Source organism: Scophthalmus maximus, chromosome 11 (assembly GCF_022379125.1).
Source record: "Scophthalmus maximus strain ysfricsl-2021 chromosome 11, ASM2237912v1, whole genome shotgun sequence".
In the NCBI taxonomy this organism is placed as follows: Eukaryota; Metazoa; Chordata; class Actinopteri; order Pleuronectiformes; family Scophthalmidae; genus Scophthalmus; species Scophthalmus maximus.
Genome location: NC_061525.1, coordinates 1,587,693 through 1,602,780, shown reverse-complemented (window position 1 = coordinate 1,602,780; position 15,088 = coordinate 1,587,693). Strand labels below are relative to the sequence as shown.

The 15,088-nt window shown below is 40.6% G+C and overlaps 1 protein-coding gene across 5 annotated transcripts in view; it reads left to right on the top strand.

The window, feature by feature from the left end:
- Positions 1 to 15,088, top strand: part of usp32 (ubiquitin specific peptidase 32) — a 60,782-nt gene that overhangs the window by 20,576 nt on the left and 25,118 nt on the right. For 3 of the 5 annotated variants that reach the window (XM_035623324.2, XM_035623323.2, XM_035623327.2), the window contains exons 6-16: positions 7,151 to 7,282; positions 7,467 to 7,574; positions 7,833 to 7,948; positions 8,038 to 8,100; positions 8,384 to 8,467; positions 8,574 to 8,635; positions 8,798 to 8,900; positions 9,863 to 10,049; positions 11,731 to 11,909; positions 12,984 to 13,124; positions 14,535 to 14,700. In XM_035623324.2, coding sequence (XP_035479217.2) covers positions 7,151 to 7,282; positions 7,467 to 7,574; positions 7,833 to 7,948; positions 8,038 to 8,100; positions 8,384 to 8,467; positions 8,574 to 8,635; positions 8,798 to 8,900; positions 9,863 to 10,049; positions 11,731 to 11,909; positions 12,984 to 13,124; positions 14,535 to 14,700 — 1,341 coding nt within the window. The remainder of the gene's footprint in view (positions 1 to 7,150; positions 7,283 to 7,466; positions 7,575 to 7,832; positions 7,949 to 8,037; positions 8,101 to 8,383; positions 8,468 to 8,573; positions 8,636 to 8,797; positions 8,901 to 9,862; positions 10,050 to 11,730; positions 11,910 to 12,983; positions 13,125 to 14,534; positions 14,701 to 15,088) is intronic. The other 2 variants (XM_035623326.2, XM_035623325.2) reach the window with 1 other exon arrangement.

The window sequence follows — 15,088 nt, the reverse complement described above, 5'->3', positions numbered from 1 at the left end:
TTGGCTGTGGCGACACCTCTCTAAGGATGTTCCCTGGATAATGGTATGGTATCTCTGCTGCCACTTGGAGAGAGTTGCACCTCTAGGTGGGTATCAGGCTAATAGGGCTCCTGCCCTCCAGACATGAGCAGCAAATTGACAGAACAATTTGTGACCAGTGCTTTTCCTGAATGTCAGTTACTTTGTGACTGACGTTCACGGTCACTTTTGGAATTGTGGTTTGTTTGAGCTCCAACTCAAGTCGCTGTCATCAGAGGTCATCAACCTTTTTAATTGGCGTTAATTAAAAAAAACAAAAAACATGTTCTCCATTGTTAGATTAGGACTTGACACAGTCCAAAAATTATGGGTAACAACTGAAATGTGTTTATAAGACATATTATTCAGGGCTCCAGATGGCGACTTAAACAGTCACCAATGCGACTAACTTTTTGATTTTGCAACCTGTTTTTTCTGCCAGTCAGCAGTATATATATATATATATATATATATATATATATATATATATATCGTTTGTGTTGCACGCCAAACTCTCATCTCCTCGCGCCTACTTTGGGTTTGGGTTAGGGTTTTCCCTTCGGTTTCGGTTTCACATACATAACGGTCAGAAATCAGAGGAAGACAGCGGGAGTGCTGGTATCAGAGGAGAAGAAGGAAGGAAAACACAAGTCAAAGAAACCGTCACATGAATTTAAACTTCACGGGGATAAAAATTCCAAATATGTCTGCTGCTTCTGCTTCTGTCAGCACAGACAGCAGCCGCTCTACGTCGGTTTCTCCACTGCCGTGTTTTTCTCCCATCGCTATTGCGCAACACCGGGAGGAAGCACCCACTCTTCTTCTTATTCCTCCTCCGTCGGTAAACAAAAGTTATGGGTGACCGTTTAAAATCACGTTACATTTTACATCTTTGAAGGGGTATCATGTGTTTTATTTAGGCTATCTCGATGTAATTTTGTTTGACAGAGTTTTAATTTATAAGTTAAATGTAGCTAACCACATAGTTGGATAACGATGGCCATAAAAAGAAATGTGTACGAAAAATCTAACACTATATTCATTTTGCAGACGCTTTTGTACAAAGCTCAATAGACGTAAACATTTGTCAATGATGCAAAAACATATTAAATTGCTCAGTTTCTTTTCCTTTTCTTTTTGTGGGACATTTATGTATTCATGGTAACACGATTGAAGTATATTGGACATGGCACATACTGTGCAAAGAATACATTGTGCACATTATTGGATGCAGGGTAGACAAAGGCAGACGGGTCAGAGGGGAAAAAAGACATTAGAAATTTTATTCTGACATTGAAATATTTTGGCTCCTGAAAATTTCATTTGGCTCCTAGATATTTTTTTTTCGGGAGCCGAAACTTGATTACCTGATTTCTTTCATTTATAATTTTTTTTGCCAATTCTGCACTGCATTTTATTTATTATTCGTTATTGAATGGCTATAAGTGTGTAGACGACATTCAGACATCTTTTCATTTGGTGTATCAAAAAAAATCAATCAATACCCTAATATCCTGCTTGTGAGACATGTACTTTTCAGACATGTCAAACATACTCTGCTATCTTTGGTATCTAAAGGGTGACAGAAGTGCAAGTCTGCAGGCTCATATATCTAATGCATAAAAGATCCGTAAGCGTTTAGCAAAGTGGACTGCCAAACTAAAAACATTTTAAAGGTTTAAAAAGAGTTGAAAGTGAAATTTCATTTGCCTTGAGCAAAGCACTGATGTATGTATGAGCAAGAACGACCCTGAGATGGATGGAGGTAAAGTCTGGATAGTGGTTTGGGATAATGAGTTTTACAGAATAGCTGTCAGATTGATGCACAGCATTTATCTTCCTTCTCATCTACTAGGATCAGTCAGTGACAGATTCAGAAAGAATCTGCCATCCCTCCCTCCCATCCACTGATATTCAGAGGTTGATACATGTGCTTTTTATCCTGAGCAAAGTTTTTTAGGTCTAGTGAGTGGGTGTTCTTCCCTGGTATTTGAGTCAATGTATTTTCAACTGAACTTTAAGTGTAAAGGTAATCTGGTGCTTGCTCCTTGCAATAGTCCTCAATAATTTATCAGTTTGGCATATTATTCCCCCAAACATGCAATATCCATATAGTCACCTTTGCCTTCATTTTAATAAGTTAAATCATCTGAGCAAGGAGGCAGAGTTGAGCAGTGGCAGTTAAAAGGTGATTGAGTGCTTCCCAGTCAGGCAAAGGTCAACTGCCCTGATGTTCACCTTTGAATTCCCTGCAGTCGGACCCTCAAAGACAGTCAATTCTAATGGGTTTGATTCACCAGCAGTCAGCCACAACCACCATCATCCCTGAGAAGCTTGTATCAATTATTCTGTAGGGATCATTACAAAGTGTTTCTGATCCTGGAAACAAGCTTTTAGGAAGGTTGCTTTAGATATATGCCAGTAGGTACCTGCCATTTCATTTGTGTGTCTTGACACCTGTCATATGTATTAGCTCCATGCCAATGGCTAGCTGGTTCGCTGCATAATCCTATTAGTTTAAGCTGTGAATTAGCATGTTGAAAGAGGAGAGACTGCTTCATTTGACCCTGGCAGAGCTTCATTTGCTAAATTGGTCTGATTTCTGTCACTTCAATACAAGCTGAGTCAAATATTCCACAGAGTGGCCATTACCTAACCACACCTTGTGTTTGATTATTGAGGTGGAGGTGACGGCTGCTCATAACAATTTCCAATTCAAATGTCAGCCTTTGCAAGATATTCTGTTTACTTTGATCTGAAATACAGGATATAAGCAAATCTTTACTTCAGGTAGAAACTGTTTGAAACTAATCCTTTTACCACACACCACAGGAATCACCGAGATCAAGACAAAGAAAAATGGAAACATTCATTGAAACAATAAAAGAAATGACAAAGGCCATCTTAGTGTCACGTTTAAGCAGGAAGCAGGACCCAAATGCAGAGGTGGACTTTAAACAGTCTTACAGAGTCTCAAAGTAAACAAAACCAAAGTCCAACTAAAGTTGTCCACGACACGTAGCAAAACAGGAAAAAACTGGAACACTGGAGCCAGGGGAAAAATCATAGGAACAGAAGTTCAGGAACAGACTGGGAGAAAACACTAGGAATATACGGGGAAGACAACAAGGAAAACAGACGATCCAACACAGACAAAGGGGAGCACAGAGACTAAATACACACAAGGAGGGCAGGGCAAATATAACACAGGTGAGACACATTAGGAACAGGTGCAGACAATCACAGGGGCAGGAGACACAGGAAAAACAAGACACCAGACGGGGTAACAGGGTAACAGGGAGTGCGGAAAAACAAGGAACTACTTCAAAATAAAACAGGAACCAAACACAAGGGATCAAAAGCACTAAAATAACAGATAAAAAAAGTCCTTGCGGATCATGACACTTAGGTAGAAATCACCAATGCAATACTTTGATGGAAACCTGAACTTAATCACAACCTCCGTCAAGGACGTTATGTTTTCACCCCTGTCCATTTGTTTGTTTGTTTGTCAACAGCATTAGATTAAAAACTTACAAAAGGATTTCCTTGGAACTCAGTGGAAAGATGGGACATTGGCCAAAATATAACCCAAATGTTGGCACAGATCCAGGAATTTTTAATCACTTTCCTGAATGTGAGATTAGGTCTGTCACGATAACAACCTTTTGTTGTTAATTATTGGGATAAACAATATTATCGTCATTGGTCATAGCGCATACAAGAACAGATGACAGGTAAGAAGCAGCAAGACTTGCTGGACTGTTGTTGACATTCATTCTCATGTCAACAAACACGCATGTAGACACAGTGGCTATTATTAAGGTCAATACAAATTATTGATTTCATATTCATGTATCATACAATATGATAACATAATTATCTTGACAGTCTTATGTGAGATAGGTTTTTTTTGACATCTTAACAGATTTCCCAGGGAATAATTCAATGTTGTTGATTAAAAAAAATCTGATTTAATGAAGGGAGTGACATCTATGTATGAGTATGTGCAATTCGGTGCGGCTTGATTCAATTTAAGGGGACTGTTAGGCCTTGATGGAGGTATGTGCAATTTGTGGAATTTGGTTCGGCTTGGTTGAATTTAAGGGGACTGTTAGGCCTTGATGGAGGTTTGTGCAATTTCGTTCAGCTTGATTGAATTTAAGGGGACTGTTAGGCCTTGACGCAGGTATGTGGTATACTTGATGCAATTCTGGTTGCATTGTATTTTGCTTAAGTTTTGGAAATCAATGAAAACTTTGCTCATCAATAAACTTTAATTTTGTAAGCTATGATATGTTGGAGAAGGTGTGATGACTGCGCCAAAGAAAATCCTGATGAGACTGAAGTGATTGACTGTGATGGTAAAGGGTGGAACGACGACCAGCTTGCTTATCGTGAAGAAATTCTTCCAACCCCAACCACGCTTGGGTCAGTCAGAGGAGACAGAGAAGTTCCTCCCAGCCACAGGAAGTCCGTTCTTCCAGCAGTTCCTTTTGGATGAAGAGTGTATTATATTATATATTATGTTGTGCCTGGACATCGGTGAAAGTACCATTTGTCTAAGCAATATAATTGATCAGTTATGGCTATCAAAATAATAACATATTAATATTAAAAATGTTAATATTAAATAATAACTTTGATTAATATCAAAGTTCCTCGGGGCACCACCCTTCAAGGGAAGGGAAATGATAGCCAATCAATTGATTTAGTCTCATTTACAATAAGCTAACTATCAATTTGGAACTCTGATTGATAAATAAATTAATAATTACCACCGGAATCACCACCTTGGTAGTTAGCAGAGGTTGAAGGATTTGGAGTTCTACCGGTCAGAGGTTGGCAATACTCACACTTATGCAACATTAAATAGACCAGACTGCATATTTAATAACATTTATTTAAAAGACAAGTGGAAACAACAATATCTAATCTAACAAACGAAATATATACAAATCTGAGATTGTGTGTGTGTGTGTGTGTGTGTGTGTGTGTGTGTGTGTGTGTGTGTGTGTGTGTGTGTGAGTGTGTGTGAGTGTGTGTGTGTGTGTGTGTGTGTGTGTGTGTGTGTGAGTGTGAGTGTGAGAGAGAGAGAGAGAGAGAGAGAGAGAGAGAGAGAGAGAGAGAGAGAGAGAGAGAGAGAGAGAGAGAGAGAGAGAGAGAGAGAGAGAGAGAGAGAGAGAGAGAGAGAGAGAGAGAGAGAGAGAGAGAGAGAGAGAGAGAGAGAGAGAGTGTGTGTGTGTGTGTGTGTGTGTGTGTGTGTGTGTGTGTGTGTGTGTGTGTGTGTGTGTGTGTGTGTGTGTGTGTGTGTGTGTGTGTGTGTGTGTGTGTGTGTGTGTGTGTGTGTGTGTGTGTGTGTGTGTGTGTGTGTGTGAGTGAGTGAGTGAGTGAGTGAGTGAGTGAGTGAGTGTGTGTGTGTGTGTGTGTGTGTGTGTGTGTGTGTGTGTGTGTGTGTGTGTGTGAGAGTGAGTGAGTGAGTGAGTGAGTGAGTGAGTGGCTGTAAAGGTCAAAGGTCTAAGAAGTACTACAAACAAGATGGCGGTGAACAAAGAAACTACAAAATGGCGGCATCAGAGGTGTCGGCTCGGCCACATGCTGTGCTTCTTTGCTAAGGCCATTTGTTGCAGGACAAAAGGGTTTCAGGTTAAGAGAGGGTTAGTCACAGGGTCCTAACATCCAAATAATTTATTGATTGTTATAACAACAAAATTAGGTGAACACATTGACTCAAATCAATACAGTACACTTTTAAGGTTAAACATTCCTATGTTTAGCCGTGTTGCATTATGCTATGCTGTATGCCAAAGTTACGTTACCAAGACCATGGAAAAGAAGAAGAATAGTCCTTTTGGGATGCTGTTTGTGTGTCCAGAAAAATACAGCAGTCGTGCTGTGTGGTTTCAGTGTTCTTCTTGTGTCCTCCACAGAGTTAGATGCTCAACACTAACTCTGCTTGGTGGTTCCTGAGCTTGATCAGTTGACCAGACTTTGTGTCTGCCACTGATGTAAAACCAGACTTTCCAGCCTTGGTTGGTCCTTTGGCAGGCCCTTGCGTCGCTGCCTGTGGAAGTTGCAGCAGTCTGCTTCTGCAGGCCTGCATGGAGGTCAGGGTCCAAGAGCAGTGGTTTCTCCCAGAGGAGAAAGAGAGGTCTTTCCTCTCCGTTGAGAGGTTGGAGAGGAGAGTGTTGTCTCCTTGAAGTTAGAGGCAGGAAGAGAGTGAAAAGATGGGTGCGCTGGGGTTTTATGGGCCCCCTGGGGTCTGGGACACAGTGACCAATGGCAGCTGGAGCTTGGAGGAGAGTTCACACCAAGGTCTGATAAGTGAAGCATTCTGGGCATCAGAGTTTTCCAGTCTGTTCCTTTGTCTTTGGAACAAAGGACCAAATGATCAGGTCCTCCATTTTATGAAGCACTACAATTATATATATTATATACTCCATATTAACCCACACAGCTTTCCTCCACTCACCAGTCATCAGCACCAGGCAACAGTCTTTGATGAACTCAAGCCCCGTTGCACTTTTCTTACTGCGCTGTACTTAGTACCTTATTCATTATTCATCAGACTGTACCTTAGTGCTTATAATGTTATTATCCATTATGATACATTATATATTTCTACTTTATTACTGTGGTTCCCAAAAAAAATTTGACCAACTTGTGTTTACATGCTCTGTGTAATTCCATTTTTCATGTATTTTATTTTCCTTTATTTGTTGGTAACATTCAGGTTGAGTGTGTGCTACACAAATGTCCAGTATTCTTTAGAAATCTAAAGAAGTCGAAAATCTGATCTGCACTTATGAATGCTTTGAGAAGAACCAAATAACAGCGATGTTCAGATTCAGCAATACCTTACTATATGTGCTTCCTTACCTGGTATCAATGGCAGAATTGACACAGAGATTAGTCAGGAGGCTACGTGGATTTCTGCATTAACCTAAATGAGGATATAGGAGCAGAAAACTCAAAACCTTTGCATCATACTTTACTGTTGTCTCTAGAAGACTCGTGCTCTCCTTTGACTCGTGAAACTACAGAGTGAAACGGGGAGGAGTGATGTCTGAAGAATGCTGCAGCAAATTGTAGTCCTCTGATTCTCACTCTTCTCCTCTCCTTCTCCTTGCAGTGGAGGAGTCGGACATTATAGACTTGGAGAAGCGCTACTGGCTGCTGAAAGCCCAGTCCAGAACTGGCCGCTTTGACTTGGAAACCTTCATCCCACTGGTCTCTCCTCCCATCCATGCCTCACTGAGTGAAGGTCAGACTACATTTATCCAACTGCATTTTTCAGAGTCTCTTTGTTGTACAAGTTCTTCAATGATACATGGACAAACATTATCTTGTCTTATGGTGGGGTTTTTTTTTATGCCCTCACCAGTAAATGAAACCCTCTTAAAAGGCTATGTATGAATATGATCTGACTACTGGATCTTATTTTCCAGGCCTGTTTCACGCCTTTGATGAAAATCGGGACAATCACATCGACTTTAAAGAGATCTCTTGTGGACTCTCTGCATGCTGCAGGGGGCCCGTGGCTGAAAGGCAGAAATGTAAGCCGAACTTTGGTTTTAAATCATTACAGATAATTATATCCGTGAGGCTTCAAATAATGACACAAAGACTGTTTATCGTAACGTTTAGCCTGTTTCTTCTTTGTAGCTGTGATCTTTCAGCAATAGAAGCATATTGGATTTCTTGCTAATAGACATAGTATAGGCATGTTCCATGCTTAAAACAAAATTTTTATAGCAGCATTGTTCTTCATAACCACATTTGTGTTTCGCCGCATCACTTTCTTTCACTGGCAGTTTGCTTCAAGGTGTTTGATGTCGACCGCGATGGGGTTCTGTCTCGAGATGAACTCCATGAAATGGTGGTGGCCTTGCTGGAGGTGTGGAAAGACAATCGCACAGACACACTCCCTGTAAGTTTGAACATCTTCTGATCTGATGTGATCAATCAATGAAACTTGTTGTTTGCCACTTCGTGCTGATACATTGTGTTACCTTGCAGGAGCTGCACAGTAGTGTGTCAGACATAGTAGAGGGAATCCTGATGATGCATGACACAACCAAGGTGAGACACAATTCTGAGTGACATTCTGAGTCATATTTGAAGAAGTTATTCTTTTGAGCCCATAATATAATTAGATTTCATAACATTGATTCATTAAGTCACACCTAACTCCTCCTTTATTCTGCTTCACATTCCCATAGTTATAATATTGTCACTGGGAGCTTCCCAGTACATTTACAGCAACCATCCAGCCACAATCCTTCCAGTCTTACCTCTTAGATATTTTCACCCACAATAACTAAGTGCAATGTGCCCACTTTCATGTTGTTTCACCCCTGACCAGCTCTGTCACCTGACCCTGGAGGACTACCAGATATGGAGCGTAAAGAGCGCATTGGCCAATGAGTTTCTAAACCTGCTTTTCCAGGTCAGTAAACTTACACAGTTGTTTCAAATTTGACTGATGATGCCTTAGAAATACCAGTAATTATTCATTACTACTTGTGTTTTTTTTTCCTTTTTTATTCATATAGGTCTGTCACATAGTCCTGGGGCTAAGGCCTGCCACTCCTGAAGAGGAGGGACAAATTATCAGGTGCTTTTGTTGTCCTAGTAATATAATAATAATAATAATTTATAGATACCGTTTGACCTAATGACTTTTGATTTGTGTGTTTGTGTGTGTGTGTGTGTGTGTGTGCACATGTGCACGTGTGCATGTGTGCGCGTGCGTGTGCGTGCGTGTGTGCGTGAGTAGGGGCTGGTTAGAGAGAGAGAGCAGACATGGGCTGCAGCAAGGCCAGAACTGGTTCCTCATATCCATGCTGTGGTGGCAGCAGTGGAAGGACTATGTCAAATACGTAAGTCAATTTACAGAGTAAGAATTGTTCCATATGTACTGATATTAACACTCCATAATCCAGCTTATGCTTTAAACACTATGGGGCCAGGGGTCCTCAAAATGTAAGTACTGCGGGGTCGGGGGGGCCCCTAGTGGTTCGGTCACCATATAAGAACACAGAGGCCTGCTGTACTAAGGACCCTGGCGCACGGTCTGTGGCTTGGAGGCCCCTTGGCAGTTCGAGGCACCTTCTATTCAGACTGAAGTGCAGTTTTGTTTCCGTGGGCTCCTATATCCCTCCCCTCGACATCATTTTCAGTCAGCAGTAGCACCGTTTTTGACACAGTCAACCATTTCCAATGCAGATATAAGAGCTGTTCTACAAGTTCGCTTGTGTAACTGTGTCAATCTCAGCTTCATGTCATTTTTGTGCCTGTTATTCTTTCTCTTGCACAGGAGGAAATTGCACCATATATTTACAGTAATTTACAATTAAAAAACTTGTATATAAATATTTTTGAATTATATAATAATGCATATATTATTAAAAAAACATCTTGCTTAATAAAGAGCAAATACACACTATTGTAGTGAGTAGATGTAGGGAAGGTCAGCCTCTGATAGAAGACAGTTCTTTATGACTTAGTATGTTTGGCCTCATTACCCTGCTGCAGAATAATTTTGGGAGCAATCTGACATCTAGGTTTTAGTAGTTGTGTTCAGGTGTATTGTTAAAACTGTGTCCCATCTGAAGAGACTTTAAAAGATTTTGGTAACTGGGGAGACATCATTCATTCATTCATCCATTCATTCATTCATATATACATACCAGTTCATGAGACAAGGTTTGTCACTGCATCTTTTACAATAACCTCTCAGTGGGACAGAGGCAGTGACCGTCATGAATGGAAACATCACATTAATCTCAGATATCACTTTAAACAATGACAGGGCAGTGCTTTCTGTTGTCTTCCTGTCCAGGAGCATAAGGGCATCGTGGTGGAGCAGCCGTCCATCCTGAGCTCGTTGCGAAGTCCCATGACCACAGCCACTATAGAGTCCGAACCTCCAGACAGACTGGGAGGACTGGGAACCTTCAGCACTGTCAGCCCCACGGAGGAGAGGTCACCTGATGCAGTGTCCAGTGCCTCAGAGGCAACAGAGACTGGTCAGTCAGCACATTTCACATAACAGTGGAAACGTAACAATTACTCTGAAGAGATCAGACTCTCATGACAGATCCCACATGTAGGGGTAACAGCTCCCATACCAAATAGTTTTCAAGGCACATTAACGTATTTCTTCATATTTGTTACTTTAGGAAACATTAACATGAAAGACACAATTGTTACTAGTTAATACATTGAAATGTCAGGTATATCACTGCTGTACAGGACACTTAAATGCAATGTCAATGGGTTTTTTTCAAAATTATCTGTTTGCAAAAGTGTGGAAAAAATTGTTGTATTCGGTTTGTCAGTGTTCCTAAATATTCAATTGAATAACCCTAAATTCATGTCATACTCATCACTCAGTTTCTTGTTTTAAGAGGATCAATGCTTTCATTCTCTGATGACTTCCAGAACCACGGACTTTGTGGTTCTTTATTGCAGTATCAAGTACAGCCCGACAGATGGGATTTTTGAGGCCAATGCCGATATTAGGGAGTTAAAGATTTCAGATACTGATATATGTATGGGCTTATAGACACATATATATATTTTTAGATGGCAATGATTCCATTGATGTCGTGGTCAAACCCAAAGAAATATAATTGAGGCTTGATATTTGACAGTTCAACCATGAACTTATAAATAACTCTAAAGACTCTAGAGACTCGACAGACTGATCAGGAAGGCCAGCTCTGTCCTAGTATGCCCCTTGGACACAGTGCAGGTGGTGGGAGAGAGGAGGATGTTAGCTAAGCTATCATCAGTGATGGACAATGACTCCCACCCCATGCAGGACACTGTCTCTGTACTGAACAGCTCCTTCAGCGAACCGGCTCCTTCACCCTAAGTTTGTGAAGGAGTGGTATCGCAGGTCCTTCCTTCCTGCTGCTGTGTGACTGTATAAACAGCATTGCTCCCAGTAGAACACACACACACACACACACACACACACACACACACACACACACACAGGACTCAACCATTGTAAAAATAATTCACTGGTACACTTTAAGTTTAATTAACAAGCTGTGAAATATTTATATTTTTATGTGTCACTATTGCTACTGCTCTGTATATAGTATTTAGATATCTTTTTTATATTTTCTGTTATATTTTGTACATATTGCTCTTTAAATGTCTTCCTATATTCTTCTATCCACTTTGCTGCTTTAATGTCCAAATTTCCCCATTGTGCGACGAATAAAGGCATATCTTATCTTATCTTTAATAAAAAGGAAACACAAATACAACCAAATATTTATATCTTCAATTAGAAAATAATTTAAAAATTACATAAAATATAAACATAAATGTACATCTTCTCTGCATTGTGTAAAATAAATGTTTTCATATCGATGAATATCAGCAAACATAAACACAGATGGAGATATGTCTTTGAAAGGCTCATACGGAAAGATATTATCGGCCAACAGATACATCTGTTAGGTTTTTGTATTAAGCCACTGTGAGTGAAATTTAACAATTTCTGCAGAAGTAAAAAACTTTCCAGCTCCAATTATAGGCTTTTAATTTGAAACATCTACAGGTAATTTAAACGGTAAAGTAGAAGAGTAGACTTGTTAATAATAATCTTAGTATGATTTTTTTTCTTCCCCTTTATGTGTGACCTGGTTGCGGCTTCCTCTTATCCCCTCCTTTACTCCTGTGTCCAAGCAGCCCTGAGCCCCCTGGCAGCTCCCTCGGCTACAGACAGCTGTTTTGCCCGTCAGCACAACGTATCAGACAACAACAATCAGTGTTTTTCTGGAGCCAATGGCCACCTCCACTCCCAGCTGGCAGCACAAAGACCTGGAGCCATTGACAACCAGCCTCTGGTCACAACCGACCCAACCAAGGCAAGGAGCACAGTGCTGTGTGCATGCGTGAGAGAACCACCAATGGCTGAAGAAATCTTCTCAGTTGAGAAATAAACTAAATTGGAATCTCAATAAAGAAAAATAACTAATGAAAATTTTAGAAAAAATAGACAGGTGAAATTGGCGACAAGGTCTGCGAATCTACTTACATGTTGGCGTTGTAAAATATAAAGATTTAAGTGGAAAAGCTAAATGAATCAGATTTGGTACCATCATGCTTGACCAGAGACCAAAATCTAAGTATGTCCTCGTGCTTACACCACATTCGAACTGGAGTGGTCAATAACCTATAAGTGAAGTTTATGGCCCAAAATTGTATTTTTGCACCAGCATGGTCTGTGACTTTGAAGGCCACATGCATTATGTATTGTGAGAAGAGTGGCTGTAATGAGCTGCATATTGGATCTCCGGTTTTTCAGCATGTAAAAAAAATAATCCTTTTATATCCATATCGTAGCAGTTTGAGTTTTAATCCTGACAACCTGGTGGTTGTATCAGTCAGTAGGTGATCATGTAACACGGGTCATACATCATGTTTGCAGCTTGCTCTGGCGTGTGTTTGACATGTGAGAACAGTGAAGCTATACAGTTTCAGATTAGACTCTGGGGTGGATTGTTCCCTCTGGGTTTGCTTTGCTGAACCAGGCTCATATGTTCAAAAGAGTCCAATAGCTGTTACACAAAGCCATGAACTTAACAGTTATAAAGTTGTGATCCAGATCTTTGACAGTAAATCTCACAGCTTGTTTATCTTTACAAAATTTGCAATCTACAACACATAAAACAAACCAACACTGCTAGTTTCTTCTTTGGTTTGAGAGAAGAAATGGTGTGAGATTCTTCTAAATAAGAGGCAATCATCCTCTTGGCATCCGCAGTGACTGACCAGATGGAACTTTTATTTTTACCTCTATAAATTTTGTTCTAATTATAGAAAACTGCTATACCATTAAGATTATGTCTCTCTGTCTATTAGCTGTAATTCAACTAGTCAGAAAAGTGCCTCTTGTGTGCCCATATTTAAATGCTCATGTCTGTGCTGTGCCCCCGCAGGCCCCTACGTTAACCATGGAGGGTGGCAGGCTGAAGCACTCCTTGCAGCTGGTAACTGGCAGAGACTTTGAGACGGTGCCAGAGCCGGTGTGGCGGGCGCTCTACCACTGGTATGGCGCCAACCTCAGCCTGCCGCGACCGGTAAGTGAATACAGCACATTCACTGAACCTATCTCCATAAGAGGTGAACGGCAGCATGTAAATATGGTGAATATGGTGAATAGAAGCTTTTAGACAAAGTGAACAGTATTTTCCTAAAGGGCAAACCACTGGAAGTCCCCTCACTTGACCTGAGAAGTCCAACACAATTTTTTTTCCATTTTCAGACTGTGTAGTGTTGTCGCTGGCTTTTGTTTGATATCTAGCGCCGGCAAAACGTGCTGCTACACATTTCTGATCCAGCGTTAGTGCGGATTAGATCAGAGGGACAACTATATTCCCTGTCCAAACATTTGGCTGTTCGTTAAAACGTTTCTAGATAGTTTTTATAAAAAAGTGGAACAAAATGTCAACAGCCAAATCTGATTTGATGATAACAATAGTCTCTTCATGGGGTTTTCTCTGATGTTGAATTCAATTCAGTTTTACTTAATAGCGCCAAATAAAAACATACATTATCTCAAGGCGCTTTACACAGTGAGGTCGAGACCTAACAAAAAAAACTCCCTTTTAAAAGGAAGAAATATCCGTCAGTCAGAATATCAATCAGAGCTGATTTATTATGGACTTTCTTGAGAGTGGTTTGGTTTTTGGTTTCAGTTGGATAGTTTGATCATAGGAGAGAAGTAGGGGGAATCCCTGGGCCCATAAACAAGCTGCATGTCCCCACTATGAACTTGTTAATGGCTCTGAGGCCAGGCATGTCCACTAAAATGTTGTGAACTTTAGGCGACCAAGTTTTGCAAATCTGCCTGTGTCAGTATTTACTAAATGTTGTACCTGTTTACCCTTCACAACACCTTGGGGTCCTTTCACACCTAAACTGTTTAGGCGCAAATGTGGCCTGGTGTGTTTTTCCAGTTTATTTTGGTTAATTTGAATTGGTGTGAAATCTATCATTCAAACTCTGGTGCAGACTAATCTAAAAGGGCACATACCTCCGCCAAGACAGTCACATCATCAAATTTCATACACTCCTAGATATCAGTTCCCTAACAAGATCCGTCAATTATTCCCTGGTGCGGGGAAAAAACACTCTATCTTGGAATGTTAGAGAAAGGGAGATGATTTTGCAGGCAATTTTTTAGATTATTAACTAGGATTTAACCGGTAGAGCAGAGGTGTAGTGACCACACACCTACTGATGGTGAAAACTGACAGGCAATGGATTAAGTTAGCTGTCAGTCGATATATGACTCCAGGCTGTCACACAATAGAGCATAACTAAATTGGAAATATTGTATTTTCACCAAGTGAAGTAACTACAGGAGTGAAAGCGACCTTACAGACTAACTCTGGTCACAGGTTGCCAGATTGATCAGTTCATCCAAGATCACTCAAGTTTCCATTCATGAAAAGTATGAAATGAAACTCTCCCTCTCCCCCCTGCAGGTTATCCTGGAGAGCAAAAAAGGCCAAGCAGAGCTGGAGCTCTTTCCCCGCTACGTCCTCTTCCTCCGCCAGCAACCGGCAACACGCTCCCCACAGTCCAACATCTGGGTCAATATGGGTATGACCAGCCTGCGAATGTTCCCACCATATTTACCACCACCAAGAGGTAACGTAAGCCTGCAGCAAGACCAGAGCAAGCTGTCAACAAATGCTTCACTGGGCAACCCTGCATCTCCCCATTTAATCCTCCTTAAGTGGACTGATCCAGTTGATCCAAGGGGAATGACTATCTGACTGATGACTACAAAGGATGAATAATTGAAACTTCTCAGTCTTCACAGACCTTGCCATTCAAGTATTAGTTGACAATCCATGTTGTAGTTTTTAATAGGTATGCTAAATCATAACAAAGCAAACTCTCATTTAGGGAATAATCATTTGGAATAGAACATTCTGTGACAAAATTCCCAGCATGTCTATAGTCATCCATTACAAATTTGGACATTGAAGTCATTGAATTTGATTTTTTTAACAGAAACAACTGAAACTCAGTC